Below are 16,780 nucleotides of genomic sequence, written 5' to 3'. Positions count from 1 at the left end.
CCGGAGGAGGAGCTGCCTCCCTGCTCCCCCGGGGCCGCTGTCCCGCCGCGCCGCTGCCCCCGGCCTCCCGCCTGGAAGCCTTCGGGAAGGCGCCCGAGCCGGACGGGTTGGGGATTGTGTCTGCATCGCCCCCAGGGTGTGCGGGAAGGGTAGAGCGGCCGTGGTTCGTTATTTGTTAATAAACCTCTATTAACAGTTACAGTCTCGGAGAAATTCTGATGCTGTGAAGTTTCACACTTAACAATCTCATAAATCTCATGGAAAAAAATCTTCAGTCTCCTAAGGCAAGGATTGATCTTACTGCTACAGTTGCTATGTGAGCAACATAGTGCTTGTTCAGATGTCAAAGTGATAAGCCAAGAGGTTTTTACTAAATTTGCAAATGGCGTTGTCTAGCAGAAGGAGCTCCTGGTCAGGAAACATGAAATGTTTCCACCGTTGCTATACTCTGTCTAGGTTTGAACATGCTGATAGACTTGTAGTTGCCAAAAGTGCTGCTTGAACAGGCAGAACTGTATGTTTAGAAGCTTGACTTTAGCTTCCTGCTTGTGAACACACTGAACTTCTATGCTAATAGAACATGGAGAGCTTTCTTTGATACACCAAGTCCAAATAGCTTTTAATTATTAACTCTGGAATAGGTGTTCTTCTTCTTCTGAAGCCATTAAGTGTCTATGACAAGAGTACAGCTTTCACCTTTTGTATGTAAGTATGTAATTAACCTTAATACAGGTAGTCCTTTGTGACAGTGGGGGTAATTCTTTGGGCAAAGGTACTTCACTGATGAAGACCTACATTTTCAGGGTTGTTTTTAATTTGTTTGTTTGGGTTGTTTGTTTTTAGTGCCCACAGCAGTTTCAGGTGGTTCAACAAGACATTGCCAGCATTAGTATTTTAAAATGCCAGCTATGTGTATTCTTAAAGGTTACAATCCTGCAAGTTACCTGACTTGGCTTAAATCAGGCTGTGGGTCTATAAGATAAGTCATCCTTGCAGCCTGTCTGCATGCAGTGGTACCCTGTATTCCTCAGACCTCCCGCCTAATGCTTCCCACAGGCCCCCTGGGGTGTGCAGGCCTGCTGTCTGCTCCTAGAGCTGCCTCTTCTACCAGCTGTGGCTGCTGCCACCAACGATGTGGTTAGCCTTGCTTGGGTGCTGCAGCCCTTGTCCTTCAGCCCTCTGCTGTAGGGATTGTGCTTTCAGATCATGCATCTGTACCTCTAACGGGCTTTGTTTAAAAAACAAAGTGAAACAAAAAACCAACACCCAAACCACTCGTTTAGCGGTTAATGCTGTACTGAGTACCAAGTTAACAATTTCTGGTACCTCAGAAGTGGGGCACAAAGAATAAGTCTCTTTACTCTGTGAACATCCTTATTTGAACAGTGCCAGAATGATCTGCTGGGGAACTGGAAAACAATTTACTTTCTCATTTCTTATCACTAATACCGGGCAGTCTAGGGAGCTGAATTAGTCCCAGGACACTTAGAGCAAGGTCTATGTCTCAGTTTCAGGTTGTGTGTCAGCAGCTTCTGATTGCCGTTAGGTGATTATGGTAACATTTGGTATAATTGTGTAGCAGATTATAGCTGCCCTTCTTGGAAGAGAGTGCAAGAATGTCTTTAACTGTAGCTGTTGGAGTATACTTCCTCATGTATCTGTGATGGGACTAGCAAGCCTGAATATTCTGTACTCAAAGCCAGAACCATCTTCACCTTTTTTGTGTGTGTGCCAGAGCTGTGTTAATGCTTTTGTCTCTCTTGGACAATACAGCCAGCAGCATTAACACTTAATTTTCGTGCTGAGATTCGTGAGAGGTAAGATCTGTAGCACTCAGCAACTGGGGACTGGTCTGAATATATGACCTCTAGGAAAAGTTAGCTCTGGAAGCAATGAGAATGATGCAGAACCATCAGCATCGTGTACTGTCAGCACCTCTCGTAGCTCTAGGTTTGAAGAAAAGAAGTAATAGTGAGGCGGTGGTGTGGGCTGAGTGCTGTACAGGAACCTTGCTGGTACCCTTTCTGTAAGAGAGTTGCCACCTTCCTGGCACATAAACTCTTTGATAGCCCAGCACTAGAACTGATTCAGGCGTGTTGGCAAAACCTTATATTATTAGCCTTTGATACCAGACTAGAGCTCCATTTGCCTGTTTCCCTTTAAGAGCAACAGTCTGTCTGAGTTTTAGATGACTTAGCTATGCCTGTAGCTAAAAGTTCTGTTTCATCATTCATCATTCAAGAGTGTGTAGTCTCTGTTGGTATAGATCTAGTCAGCTAAGGGATCTACTTTAAGCAGAAACTTGAAAAAGGTTTTACTTATACCCTTTCCCTTTCCCCACACCAGAAACAACCTGAGATCATAAGGCTTTCCCTGTTAACACCAAGGGCATGCCTGATGCATCAGTAACCATCAGCTTCAGTGAGGCTCTAAGTTTTTACCTGGTTTGAGTATGACGTGTCATGGCCTCTGGAAATAGCTACAAAGCAAGGCAGAAGCTTTTTTTTAGGATAGGAGCAGGAGTGTAGAGAACTTGTTGCTTTCTTAGTTCTTAGGGCAAAGGTTTTCCTGCTGCTTGATCTGTTTTTTCCAGGAGGGAGGGGAGAGTAAGGGATTGGAGAAAACAACCCTCCTCCTCTTCTTGCATGGTTTACTTAATTAAATCATCAGCCATCAAGCTGATAGTGTACTTGCTAAAGTCCTAGTTCTGTGCTGGCATGCTGAGGCAGCAGGGCACAGGAATGAAGATGGTTCCTGAGCATGTTGGGAATCTGACTCTCGTCCTCATGTAGAAATAGTAGGGCTATATGGAGCACACAGTAAAATGCCTGTATAGCCTGGTCTGCCATCGCTGTTGCTCCCACTAGGAGAGAGCACCGATGGTGAATTAGGACCTTAACTCTTGCTGATGGGGACGCTTTTCTGTGCTGTGTGTGCACTATGCCTCAAGGTTTGCATGGGAGCAGGCAGCACTGGGCTTGGTGCACAAGCGGAAGACCGACATGAGCTGGAAGTGAGGCAGAAGAGATCGTTCTTGGTGTGGTAGGTGCAAAGTCCAGGCTTCCTGTGTCATCTCTCTGGTTCCCGTTTGGTTGGTGTTGGCTCTGCCAGTAGATCCAGCATGGTAACTGATGGGCTTGCTGTTGAACCAGTGCCTGGTAGCATGGCTGCGGGACCTTATCTAGTGTGCTTCTGCTCAGGTGCTTTCTCTGAGTGCTTAGCTATTACATATCCTGTCATCTCTGGGAGTGTGCGCAGCCTTTCTGCATGGAGGCGTGCTTTATTTTTACCCTTATTTCCAAAGGGGATTTCACAAGCAGCTGGATTGCTCTGTGTGTTTGTTTCTTTTGCCAGTTCCCACCCTACTCAGATGGATTAAGGCAATCTCCCTCCATTGTTCCTGGTGGGGGGATGCTCATCTATCGTGAAACCGTGCTGGCAGCAGGCCGATGGTGTTTGGGTGTGCCTCCTCTGCTCTGTGAAGAAGAGCAGCCAGAGGAATGGGAACTGACAGCTGTATGTGGCAGCATAGTCTCCCATGGTGTACTGTCTGTAAGGGACAGCATACTCAAAAGAGAAGGAAATACAGTAACTCTCAGTCTGGGGAATGCTGGAAATCATGTGAGAGCATGAGAAGCAGTGGCAAAGACTGCCTCATGTCCATTTTTAGGAAGTACTTAGTAACATGAGGTGTTCACAACGTCCTCTTCTCAAGGTTGCACTTATTTACATGGGAGGAATGCTTTTCATCACTTTATAGTTGGGGAAAACACGGTAAAGGGCAACCGCTTGACATTTATGAATGTGCAGCTATGGTCACAGGTGACAGCTGTGTCCTTGGTGTGTACAGGTCATGCGTACTGTGTATTCAAACTCTGTCACTTCTGCGGCAGACAGTAAGAGACACACTCCTTTCCTGGCGTTTATAAAGCATAGCTTGTATCCTGATAATCAGCTTCCAGAGCCAGCTTGCAAACCTGGAAGCCCTGACCTGCAACCCAACTGTTGCTGATGCTTCTATGTCCTCTTTCCCTGCCAAAGAGATGTCACTTCTTCCTTTTCCCTCCTCCCTGCAAACTCATGTGCCTCTCAAACTGGGCTCTGTTACTGTAGGTCTTCTTGAGCTGAAAGGATGAAAATTGGCAATTGGAAAGTCACCATCACTGTCCTAAACTTCATCCTAACTTCTGGAGTCTCCGTTGATGTCTTTGGGTGTACGAGCCTGCGAGAGCCTCGACTGTCCCCTTCCATGATTTAGACAGCGGCTTGGAGCATGCATCATTGTAAGGTTTACATGGTTTTAGTGCTGGTGGTGACACTGTGCCTTTCCCAGTTCATGCAAAAGGGTTAATTCCACAATGGGGCTGCCTATCTAAAACAATCCTGAATCCCGGATCCTCTCCCACCCCGAGGGTTTCTTCCTGCTCCCTTCTTTTGTGCTGGGCAGCGTGTCCCTGGACTCACTCATGCCAGAGCAGTCCCTGCCCTCCCCACCACCACCTGCTTCCAGTAGTGCAGCTGGCCCCTGGCTTGCTCTGTATCTGACCTTCTCTATCCCTTTTTGCACCCTGTGATTCCAGAGCGGGATGGTTCGCCACCGAAGCTGCAATGTCGTCCCTGACGACGTCCAGTGAGGGAGAGAACTCCACTCCCAGGTTTGTTGTTGGTTCCAGGGATGATGAGACAGACTTTCTGGGATCAAACATGAAGACAGATGAAACTGATTTCTTTGAAGATGATGAAGAGGAGGAGTCGGTAAGGAGGTCTTGGCGTTCTGGGTTGGAGTGTCTGTGCAGAATTCCTGGATCTCAGCCAGGGTTTGTGTGGTTGCTGCTGAGGCCACAGGCAGTCAGGACTTCAGGGGATGTAGCACCAGGCTGTGTAGCACAACTGTGGGGAACGGCAATGTCATTTCTGACAGGACATATTGCACTGTCATGCTGCCATACTTGCTGCCTCATGCTGCAGTAAATCCTAGCCTTTTGGTTGCAGGTCTTTTTCAGGTACAGTAGTGGATTTCTTTGTCCTAGCAACTTAACCCTGACACTCCTGTAAACTTTTCTGTTTCACCAGAGAAATTTTTGAGAAAAACTCTGGGAACTGTGAAAAGGGAAAAGGTGTGTCTGTAGAAAGGAAGCATTTATTATTTTCTGTAACTGCCAGGAACAGGATGCAGAAAGGAGAATGATCTCCAGCTCCTGACTGCTTTTGGCCCATATTCAGTGTTATATTAAGTGTTACATTTGCTGTTCTGCATGTGGGATTTGGATGCTGCAGGGACATTGCTGCTGGCTGTGCATATTGCTGGGACCATATGCCAGTGCAGTGGTGGTTTTGAGTGCCTCTGTACCTTGAGTCTCCATTGCAAGTGGGTTGTTGACCTAGAAGCCCACACAGGCTTCCTTCAAACCCACACGGTGTTGTGTACTTTGATGCTCAGTGAGGAGCTATTTATCAAGTATGGTGAAGGATTTGCAAACCCTTTCACTTCCCAGATTTTGGTTTTTTGCTGTGGAACTTTGGCTTTGCAAGTCAATGCTGTGACTTCTAAAGTCTCAGCTTACAGTTTGAAGCCACAATTGTTTATGCTGGGTAACCCGCAGTCCTGTGTGTATCACTTCAGATGATCTCACAGAATTAATCTGTCAGGAAAATACCCAGTCTGCTGTTTCTAGATGGTGACAGACAGTCCACCACAGACCTTAGCCTGTTCCTCTGTTACAGTTACCAATGCTTTTTGAATGCATACCTTCTCTCTTGACTTATTCAACTTAACTTCGTCCCACTGGATCTTGTTGTACCTTTGTCAGATATATGGAAGAGCACTTGGTACTATTTCTCTTCATAGCTACTTACTGTTGTAATCTCCCCTTCATTTTCTCTCAGATAAGACAAACAGACTGAGCTTCTGGACTTTTTTGCTATAAAACATTTGCGGCTCTTCTCTGAGCCTGTCTAAGTCTACCAACTGTCTTGGTGAGTTATGGGCCAGAGAACATGATGTGGGATTCCAGTCCCTGCTGCTTGTTCAGGTGCCAGATATTTATTTCTGACCTTAGCATTAGTGCCCAGTAAAAGGAGAGGGTACATACTACCTGGAAAAGAAGTGGTTGTTTTGGGCTGCTCCTTAATGATGTCCCCCAGTAGACTCTAGTGGGAGCTGGAAGTGTGTATGGGTTGAGTCCAGCAAGAGCTGTGAGTCCATAAGATTGGAAGAAAATCCCTTGTTTGTTCTGCATTGCTGCATTTCTACAGTGTTACAGTTTAAATTCAGAAAAGTAGTTGACCCTGCACTAAACTGATCTCTGTCTTCTCTTAGCCACCTGAACGACAGATTGTGGTTGGAATATGTGCCATGACCAAAAAGTCAAAGTCAAAGCCCATGACACAGATTCTGGAGCGTCTGTGCAAGTTTGAATATATCACAGTGGTGATTATGGGGGAAGATGTTATTCTGAATGAACCGGTGGAGAACTGGCCGCCTTGTGACTGCCTAATATCATTTCACTCCAAAGGTAAAAAGTCTATGGCTGGCCTTGGCCTACTTGAGATCTGGGAAAGAGAGCTTCTACTCATTCTTCCCCCTACCTTCCTTGTATTTCAGGATTCCCCCTGGATAAAGCGGTTGCTTATGCCAAGCTGTGCAAGCCATTTCTGATTAATGACCTCGATATGCAGTATTATATCCAGGACAGGTAGGTGTCTCTGATCCACTAAAGCCCCTTCTCTCTTCCTTTGGCTACTTCCTCTCCTCAGCATGCTGTGCAAACTTCTTCCTGGCCACAAGCAAATGAGTGCGATGGGGAGGAAGGGGACCTTAACAGTGGCTTTTACAGGTTGTTTCTCCAAAACACGGAGAGGAATAGATGTGGGGGTAAAACAATTGAGACTTGGCATGTTTCATTTTCTGGTACAAATATCTTGTAAGGAATGGCTAGATGAAGTAGGACGTGAAGAGGTCTCACAGATGAGACTCTCACAAGTAAGACAAAAAGGCTAGTCTCTGAGTAGGAGAGCCAAGTAGTGGGATGGGGTTCTGGGACAGAAAGTGGGAGCAAGGCCAGATCAGATTGTGAGGAGGGCATGTACATCAGGCACTTCAGGAAGCTTCTCAGTCAGATCTTGCTAGAGGCCACCAGCAGTCATCTACTTCAGGGACCTGGACAAGCTTGAGGAGTGGGCCCATGTGAACCTCATGAGGTTCAACAAGGCCAAGTGCAGGGTCCTGCACCTGGATTGAGGCAACGCCCGATATCAGTACAGACCGAGAGACGAATGGATTGAGAGCAGCCCTGCCAAGAAGGACTTGGGGGTACTGGTGGATGAAAAACTGGACATGAGCCGGCAATGTGCGCTCGCAGCCCAGAAGGCCAACTGTATCCTGGGCTGCACCCAAAGTAGCGTGGCCAGCAGGTCAAGGGAGGGGATTCTGCCCCTCTGCTCTGCTCTGGTGAGACCCCACCTGGAGTACTGCGTCCAGCTCTGGAGCCCTTAGCACAGGAAAGACACAGTCCTGTTGGAGAAGGTCCAGAGGAGGGCCTCAAAAATGCTCAGAGGGATGGAACACCTCTGCTATGAGGACAGGCTGGGAGAGTTGGGGTTGTTCAGCCTGGAGAAGAGAAGGCTCCAGGGGGAGACCTTATTGCAGCCTTTCTGTACTTAAAGGGGGCTTATAAGAAAGATGTGGACAGACTTTTTAGCAGGGCCTGTAGCAATAGGACAAGGGGTAATATTTTCAAACTAAAAGAGGACAGATTTAGACTGGATATAAGGAAGAAATTTTTCACAATGAGGGTGGTGAAACACTGGCCCAGGTTGCCCAGAGAGGTGGTAGATGCCCCGTCCCTGGACACATCCCGGGTCAGGTTGGATGAGGCTCTAAGCACCCTGATCTGGTTGAAAATGTCCCTGCTCATTGCAGGAGGGTTGGGCTAGGGGACATTTAAAGGTCCCTTCCAACCCAAAGACTATGATTCTGTGATTTGGTGCATGCAGCCAGGCTGCTTTGGCTGTATATGGGAAGGGCTCACACAAGACCCCAAACTTCCTGCCATGTCTTTGGGTTGTGAGGAGTGTTCTTGTGGGTGCTGACAGGCACCCCAAGGTGTAATGCTAGTGAAAGAATTGCGGTTTCCCCACTGACACAGGTTGAAAAGAGGCTCTGCTGCATCTGCCTGGCCTGAGCGTTGGGCAGCTTAGTGTGACAGGGCACCCTTCAGACGGCACATCTGAGGAGGTGGCATGTGCAGGGGTGTGTTGCTGTGGATTGGGCATGTGCTAGTAAATGAGCATCCATGTTTAGGCCAGGTAGAGATTTACTCTGGGATATCTCTGTCTGGAGTAGGACTGAAGCATGCCCCATAGCCTGTAGGTCTTATTTGGAGGGCATGTGCTGAGAAGTATTTGTGCTCTGACTTGAGGATTTTTTGTGTTCTTTTGACTTTGTTCTTCATCAATGGGAGTGAAGCCTTTCCCTTGGCATATACTGAGGACCTTCTAGACTCTTCTGACACTGTTTCTGTCCTCTACAGGCGTGAAGTGTATCGGATCCTTCAAGAAGAGGGAATAGACTTGCCCCGCTATGCTGTGCTCAATCGAGACCCTGATAGACCAGAAGGTCAGTGTCCAGGCTCTACTGGAAACCATTTTCACATACTGTACTATTTAAGATATTCTGCAGAGAACAGGTACTGATAATCAGCTTGAAGAGGCCTGATTCACAAGTCTGTGTTTTTTGCAGACAAAGGTCCCGACAGCAAAACTGGCCAGGACTGAAGGGCTTTGGCTCTGCACTAGGGCTGTCTCACCCTTTTGCTAACATGCTGGTGCTGTGCTTTGTCTTCAGAGTGCAACTTGGTGGAAGGAGAGGACCATGTGGAGGTAAATGGAGCTGTTTTCCCAAAGCCATTTGTAGAGAAGCCAGTCAGTGCTGAAGACCATAATGTGTATATCTACTACCCGACGTCAGCAGGTGGGGGCAGCCAGCGGCTTTTTCGGAAGGTGAGGAGGGGTACTCCAGTTTTGGTGTTGGAACTAACAGATCTGAGACCCATGTGGCTTCAAGAGGGAGTGTTGGGGCAGGTGAAGGGGAAAGGAAAGTTTTGTGTTGGGGAAATCTAGACCTTATTAGAACTTCGAATTCAACTCTGTCTACCTGGGAATTGCAGAAAGATGTATTTTAGTGGTAGTTCTGACTTCGCCTTCCCCATCCTCTGTCTGACCTGTGTCCTGTCTAGCACTCATGGAGGACTGTGTCCCTTATTGAATTGCATTCTGTTTTTTCCAGATTGCTTTCTCAGCTTATCAACGTGATTGTTTTTTTAAACTTACGTTTTTGTCCTCTAACATCATTGTTGCCCTTCTCAGCAGTGTACCTTGCAAATGTGATAAATGCAGTATTTATTCCTAGATTCCACAGGGAATCTGACTTTACTCACTTCCTCCACTTTGTCAGCTAACAGTTAATAGCTGTGATATATCTTTTTTCCAATCAGTTACGCATCTGCCATTAATAATCTTAAAATTATTGTTTCCTTAGCTAACATACAGGCATGCTAGTTGAGATTGTATGTAAAGCCTTACTAAAAATGAAAACAACATCATAATCTGTCCATAAGATCAGTCAACTGTCCTAGAAGGAAGTTAAATTGGTCTGATTATCACCTGTCATCATTTATTTTCATTTGCTTATTAGCTAGGCTCCTTACTTTCTAGGTCTTTGTCCACTGTTTCTTGTTCGATATCCTTATAGTGATTGGAGTCAACCTAACGGTCTATAATAACTTTTTATTAATAACTCTTTAAAGCCTAGAAAAGGACATACCTACTGTCTGTGTTCTGGAGTCTTTTGTCTGCCATAAATAAGTGTACTGTAAAGCTGGGGGCTCTGAGAGGCGTTCTGCTAATTCTCTACATATGGAATGAAACTTATGCTTTTTTGTTCTTTGATCTAAGAAAAGGAGCCCTGTGCTCTTCCTTGAGGTGTTTATTTTGTGCTTTCAGATTGGCAGCCGGAGTAGCGTGTACTCCCCAGAGAGCAGCGTGAGGAAGACAGGCTCGTACATTTATGAGGAATTCATGCCTACAGATGGCACTGATGTAAAGGTAAGGAAAAGCCTGGAATAGTGCCTTCCTTCTCCAGGCCTGGCATAGCTGAAGGTTGGGCAGTCCTACTTAGATTCTGGAATGTTTGTTTAAGCTGTGAGGTGCTGACTGTGCAGCTTGGATCCCAAAGGGTGTTCTGTAGGTCAAAATAGGAGGAATGCATGACACCATCTGATCTTCTTCTCTCTGTGTCTGCAGTAGAAATACTGTGGAAGCTGCAGTTAGTCTAGGTGGTTATGTCAGGTGTAACTATTTCTCTTCCCAGGTGTACACTGTTGGGCCGGACTATGCCCATGCAGAGGCTCGCAAATCCCCTGCTTTGGATGGGAAGGTTGAACGGGACAGTGAAGGGAAAGAAATCCGTTACCCAGTCATGCTGACTGCCATGGAGAAACTTGTTGCTCGGAAAGTCTGTGTAGCATTTAAGGTCTGTGTTTTCTCTCCTATGCAAACAGGTTACTCCACGAATGTCTGATTCAAATCTCAGCCAGTGTTAAAGCTTGAGCTCTGTTACCCCATGTGTCTCTGGTGTGGCAGTCTTCCACACCTGGTTTCAGTTGCCATCTCTGCTGGCTGGGTGCAGCTGGTCCTGTTGGCCATGGCAGTTTGCTGGTCAGAGGTGATTGGGAAGGCAGGAGGGCCTGCCGCAAATGCCTTCTGTGCAGGCAGGTGGCTGGTGTGCAGCATACATCTGAGCATTTAATAGCAGACTCTGAGCATGCTGCTGTCCATCTGACCTGTGCTCATCCCACCTTTACTGTTTCCTGGTTGTGTTTGTGTGGAAATCTTGGTCTTCTTTTCTACTGTGGGTTGATTTTTTTTTTTCTATTCTTGATCTCGCTTTGGTGCACATTTTGGTGCTATGTTACAGGTTGGTAGAGTGAGTGTGTGAGTCTAGCTATGGTTACATGATATGTTCAGCAATGTCAGCAGAAGAAGCACTTGGCTACTTGTTCCTGGCCCTGCTGCAATCTGCAACCAATTGCAGTTGTGCTGATACAGCTGTGGGCTTGTTCTGCCTTGTAGCCTTTTCCACATAGTGATGGATGTTTTTACCTGCACCTCATATTGTCTGTACTTCAAAACAGTTTGGTTTCTGAAGTTACTCTAGTTCAAAACAGTTGGATTTAGAGGCAAGAGCAGGAGAGCCAGGAGCAGCTCTGTCTCTGGGAGGGAGGGGAGTGACCCTGACAGCTTAATCCAGAGGCTTGTTCATTGGGCCTTTGATACAGCTGCGAGGGTGTAAAGGTTCCTCTAAAGGGCCTGTTACTGCTGGCTAGTGGCTGTATTTTCACACTTCTTCAAGGCTCATGAGGTAGGTGTAGCGTGAAGGACAGCTGCAGTACCAGGGGAGCTGAACTGGGTAGTGTATGCTGGCTGGGTCTGTGTGTGCACCCTGCTTGGCTGGGCAGCTGCTGTCCCCTTGCTGTACTCCTTCACAGCGTGCCTGAGTCTTGTGTCCTCTGCTTCTTCATGCAGCAAACAGTGTGTGGGTTTGACCTCCTGCGGGCAAATGGCCACTCTTTTGTTTGCGATGTGAACGGCTTCAGTTTTGTGAAGAACTCTATGAAGTATTACGATGACTGTGCCAAAATCCTCGGGTATGTAAAATTCAAGTTTTGATAGGGGGTAAGGCAACTCATAGGAAAGTAAAATGAATGTGGGGTCCTGATCAGTATGTCGGAGAAGTCTGCAGGTGATTTATATGGGGACATTTGTACAGCAGGTGAAAGCTTGGCTCTGGGAGGAATACGTTAATTCTTTTTAGCCCCTGGAGCTCCTGTCTCCGTTGGCATTAGCTGTCTTTGTCTACAGGTAGATGTATCTTACAGGACTTTTCCTTGGATGCTAAGCCCAGCTGCAATATTGTTGATGTCAGGGAAATCGTGTCCCTTTGGGGTGCCCTAACTAGCCCATGGTGTGATAGATGTTTCTGTGAAGAAGGTGAGGAGAAATTCTGTGTCTCTCCAAATATTTCAGCTGGACCACTAAGGAGGAGGTGGAGTACCAAGAGAATGGAATTTCTTGTGAGTTTTGTATTCTAATTTCTTCCAGAAATATAATCATGCGGGAATTGGCTCCGCAGTTTCATATTCCGTGGTCCATCCCAACAGAGGCAGAAGACATTCCCATTGTTCCCACAACTTCAGGCACTATGTGAGTACCTGCCATCTTCTCAAAGGAGTGCCGGTGATGGCTACATGGAGGGACAATGTGCAAACCCTGTCCAAGGGACAGACATCATCCAGCAGCATGGCATTCTCCAGCTGCTGTGTTGGTTGTAACTTTGAAATACCTGGGGAAAGGGTTAGCCAGGCACACAAAAGGGGTGATAGATGGTAAATTAGTCATAGGTTTGATGAATGCAGACAAGCAGTCATTGAAGGAATTAAAAAAACTGCTTACATGGCTTTCAGAAGGCCCAAATTATTGATCAGTGCAGGAAACAGATTAGGGCATTGCTGGAGCTGGCTCACTGTTCAGTTGGCTGCTACTCAGAGAAAATGTTTTGCTGCCAGTGAAATGCGTGGAAAACATTTAGTTGAAGCATTCACATTACCTGTACACTTGGCAGACCCTCATTTGATAGTTGGCCTTACTAGTTTTCCACCACATAAGGCTAAAAGACCAAAGGCAAAAGTTTCTTTGTGATTGTCATCACACTTGTACGCTTGTATGAAGAGAACAAAGTAAGTGCTAGATAAAAGGTAGATTGAGAGTATGTATTGATTCTTCCTTTACTGTGTGATCATTTGGAAAAAGTTGGCAAACACAAAAACTGCACAGCTCACAGGACTGCTGGCTTCAATGACACCTTGTGACAGTGAGACTGATAGAATCGATCCCCGCTTCTCTGGGATTCTATAAGAAATAGTTGGATATTGTATTATCTGAAAAAGCAAACTCATGTAGCGCTTCTGAAATTAGCCAGCCTAACTACTGGTTCCTCCAGGTGGCTAATTGCTATGGGATCTTTCTGTATACAGCTCTTATTAGTTGCTCGAAGACAGGACCACAGCTGTATAACCATTCTTCTGAACCAAGTTGTCTTTTCCTGCATCTTTTGAAGTGGTCCTATGAGCATTACACAAGTTGGGCATGAAAACAAGCTTGGCATAATTCAAAATGTTGTTTCTGTAGATTCTGTAACATCCAGCCTGGTCCTTTCTGCTGCAGATGTGGTTCTGCCTGTCATGTTATTGTACTATGGTGCTTTGCCCTGATAGGAAACCAGATGACCTGGTAGTGTCTGAAGTACTTTGACTGCTTTTACAGCCTTGGCACTTGTGCCTGGTTTAGTCTGGGGGAAGTTCTGCCACTGTTGAGGAAAGCAGCTGTGAAAAGGATGGAACTGAAAGAACAACGTGAAACTACTTTCAGGTGGCAATTCTGGAGTGTAGGGGCACATTTGTCAGGTGTATCTTGTGTTTCCCCAGGATGGAGCTTCGTTGTGTTATTGCAGTCATTCGTCATGGAGATCGCACCCCAAAGCAGAAGATGAAGATGGAAGTTAAGCATCCCCGGTAAGCGTCAAGGCAAGAAGATGCTGTGCTGCTGGGAAGTGAGGAGGGCCTGTTTTCTGAATGAAGAGGAGGAGCAGAAGGGCTGAGTGCATGGGAGGCAGTGCTTTTTCCTGGCTCCATTCAAGCAAATGCTTTCTGCCCAGTTGAGGGATCCCCCTTTCCCCATAATGATCCTGGCACCTCCTGTGTGACCACTGGAAGAAAGAGTGAAGGTCTGCTAGGTGCTGCAAAGGGAAGTGCCCCACTAAATGGGAAGCTAGTGGCTGCTTCCTTTTTGTATCTGCGGCTGGAGACACTTGGGTTTTTTTCAGAATTTCTGAAGCATAGGAAGGAGCCAGTAGGCCTTCTTGTTTTCCCTGAAGAGCAGAGTGTGAATGCATATGTAAGGATGACAGTCCTTGTAGCACTGAAACAGCAGATGATGGATCAGGATTCTTTGTTGTCTGTTCAGGTTCTTTGAATTATTTGAGAAATATGATGGCTACAAGACAGGGAAGTTGAAGCTGAAGAAACCAGAGCAGCTACAGGTGAGGGGAGTCCTCTCTGGGGTTACTGTGTGAAACGTGTGGATCCCAGTGTGAGGCAATTCTTTGTGAGGGTGGAAACCCTCAAAGGGGCAACAGACTGTTGCACAAATGCTTGCTTTCTCATTCCTCACCCCATGCATACTCAGCTGGGTGATAGTATGAGAGTGGAATGGAAACTGTTCCTGGCTCATGCGGAGACTGTAGGATAGGGATGACCTGATGCAACTTGCCCATCTGTAGTGGTTGCCTCTGGTGAAAGATGGGTCCAGGCTAGATACTGGGGCAGCCGGAGGCTGCTTGGTTCTGAATGGGGCTGGAGCACAGGGTGGGGACGAAGCAAACTGCAGTGTGAAAGCTTGTCCTGCCTAAGCTGTATCTTAAGAAATGAAGTGTGTCTGATGATTGTCTATATGGACCTGATGCTGGGTGAAGCCATCTGGAGGCCTTGCAAGAGTACAGTGGTGAGTCTGAGGCAGAATTGCTGGATCCTTGAGACTGTTTGCTCTCTGACAGGAAGTGCTGGACATTGCACGGCAGCTTGTGGTGGACCTGGGAACCCACAGTGATTGTGAGATTGAGGAGAGGAAATCCAATAGAGCGTCTTGGAGATGTAAGGGTTTATATCTCGGGAGGTAATGTGAGTTTGTCTCAGAGCTGCAGGTCAGCATGCAATGTAGAAAGAAGCTGTGCTGATGATGTCTTGGCCAGCTGGCTCCTCAGAGGTCAGAGTATCCTCTACCCTCTGTTAGCAGCTGTACATGAAAGGTGTCACGCTCTTAATGTTTTCTGCTTGGCATCAAAACCAGTGCTGATTCTTGTTCCAAGTATGTCTGGTTTTTGGCTAAACCACTTGAGACAAAACTGAGCTCCCTTTGCTGCGGGAGAGGAACTGGAGTCCTGTGCTTTTTTTTCTGTGATCTCATTAATTCATCTAACTAAAGTTGATTAAAGCTCTGGTGGGGTGTGAAAGCACAGAGTGCTGTCAGCTGAAGAGCAGGCAGGTAAATGGGTCTTTGAATTTCATTTGGGAGAGTTGTTTGGCTTTTTTGAGGGGTATGTGCCGGGTCACAGGTAGATAGCAAAAATATTCATGTTCTGTGGGAATTGGTGTTGCAGCAGGTAGTCTCTTGCCTGTGCTGTATTTTTGCATGTGTGCTGCCTAGGGACCTTTGGGCAAAGGGTGAGTGCAGTTGATTTGTTTAGATTTTCCTCCCCTCTCTCCTTGTGACAGGTATGGGCATTTTTCCGGCATTAACCGTAAGGTTCAGTTGACCTATCTGCCTCATGGACATCCAAAAGCTGCAAGTGAAGATGAAGGTAAAAAAACCTGATGTTGCTGCCATACTCTTCAAGCTTGATGTTCAAGAGTGCATGCAGCTGTCCTACCTATATGGGCCTCTGGATGTGCAAGCAAAATTAGTGACCCGTATCTTATCTTTGCTCACATCATACGAAGGGTTGGAGTGATGCATAAGGTAGTGTATCGATATACACTGGATGGTGCCACAGGGCTTATGCTTTCAATTTCATGAATGTCAGCCTATACCTTCAAAAGGTAGTGACTCTTAATTTCATACTTGCTGGTTTGGTTCCTGGGGATTTTGGGTCAGGCTGGTGTTGAGAATGCTCTGCAAGGTGCTGGTGACCATCTCTTCTTCCTCCCCTCCTTTCCTTCTGCAAGCTCAGCTTTGAGATCTGATGTAGTGAGCACCTCTTTGTCTCCTAGAAGCTCGCCGGGAGTCTTCCCCATCCCTTCTCCTGGTGCTTAAGTGGGGTGGAGAGCTGACACCAGCAGGAAGAGTCCAGGCAGAAGAGCTGGGAAGAGCCTTTCGCTGTATGTACCCTGGTGGCCAAGGTAAGCTTTGCCTGTGTATCCTGGTCCTGTCCTGTGACTGTGCCAGGATGCCCAGTCCAGGTGACTAATCACCAGCATGAGGGATGCTCGATATCTGTGGGCTGTTTGCAGCCTATGTGACTCAGGTCATCACTGTTTTTGTTCTTCTGAGTTGACCTGGTAACAATAAATAATTCAAGTGGGTTTTGCACCCAAGATCCCTAAGCTGGCTAGAGATGCCTGGTGCACTGGTTAAACTATGTCTTGGAGTGCAATCACATGCTTTTGACTAACATGCCGGTATTCAAAAAAGAGAAGACATTCTAATAAGATATATTCTGATGCAGCAAATACTGTCAAAATTTATGTTTGATTAATAAGAAATTTAGGTCAGATGTAGAGAACAGAGAAATTCTGTCTTGGAACACAGATTCTGCCTTGAGAGAGGAGAATGGGAAGGTAACTTCTTCATATTTTCCCTCCCATAATTCTGTGACTCTCAAAAACATTTAGTACATACACATATCAACAAGACTCCAAAGGGAAAAAAAAGGCTGAGATTGCCTTTTTCATCCAAAGAGTCAGAATTCTCTTCGCTGGGTAAAGAACTGGCTGGACTGCCGAGCCCAGAGAGCTGTGGTGACTGGAGTTAAATCCAGTTGGCAGCTGGTCACAAGCGGTGTTCCCCAGGGCTCAGTTTTGGGGCCGGTCTTGTTTAATATCTTTATCAATGATCTGGATGAGGGGATCCCTCACTAATTTTGCAGATGACACCAAGCTGGGCAGGAGTG

General features: G+C 46.6%; 1 protein-coding gene across 1 annotated transcript; it reads left to right on the top strand.

The window, feature by feature from the left end:
• Positions 1 to 4,608: 4,608 nt before the first annotated feature.
• LOC104617717 (inositol hexakisphosphate and diphosphoinositol-pentakisphosphate kinase 1-like) lies at positions 4,609 to 16,010 on the top strand (the record flags this gene model as incomplete). The annotated part of the gene is made up of 15 exons (XM_010283112.1): positions 4,609 to 4,755; positions 6,320 to 6,515; positions 6,605 to 6,695; positions 8,532 to 8,617; positions 8,846 to 9,000; positions 10,003 to 10,104; positions 10,370 to 10,531; positions 11,584 to 11,705; positions 12,160 to 12,261; positions 13,542 to 13,628; positions 14,080 to 14,155; positions 14,669 to 14,765; positions 14,840 to 14,852; positions 15,387 to 15,472; positions 15,882 to 16,010. Coding segments are annotated over exons 1-15 (1,651 nt in total), but the record flags the coding sequence as incomplete, so codon positions are not given.
• Between the last annotated feature and the right edge of the window lie 770 nt (positions 16,011 to 16,780).

This window comes from Phaethon lepturus, unplaced genomic scaffold, assembly GCF_000687285.1.
Source record: "Phaethon lepturus isolate BGI_N335 unplaced genomic scaffold, ASM68728v1 scaffold55372, whole genome shotgun sequence".
Taxonomy (NCBI): domain Eukaryota; kingdom Metazoa; phylum Chordata; class Aves; order Phaethontiformes; family Phaethontidae; genus Phaethon; species Phaethon lepturus.
Note: the sequence above shows the minus strand (reverse complement) of the source record. Positions and strands in the feature narration are given on the sequence as shown.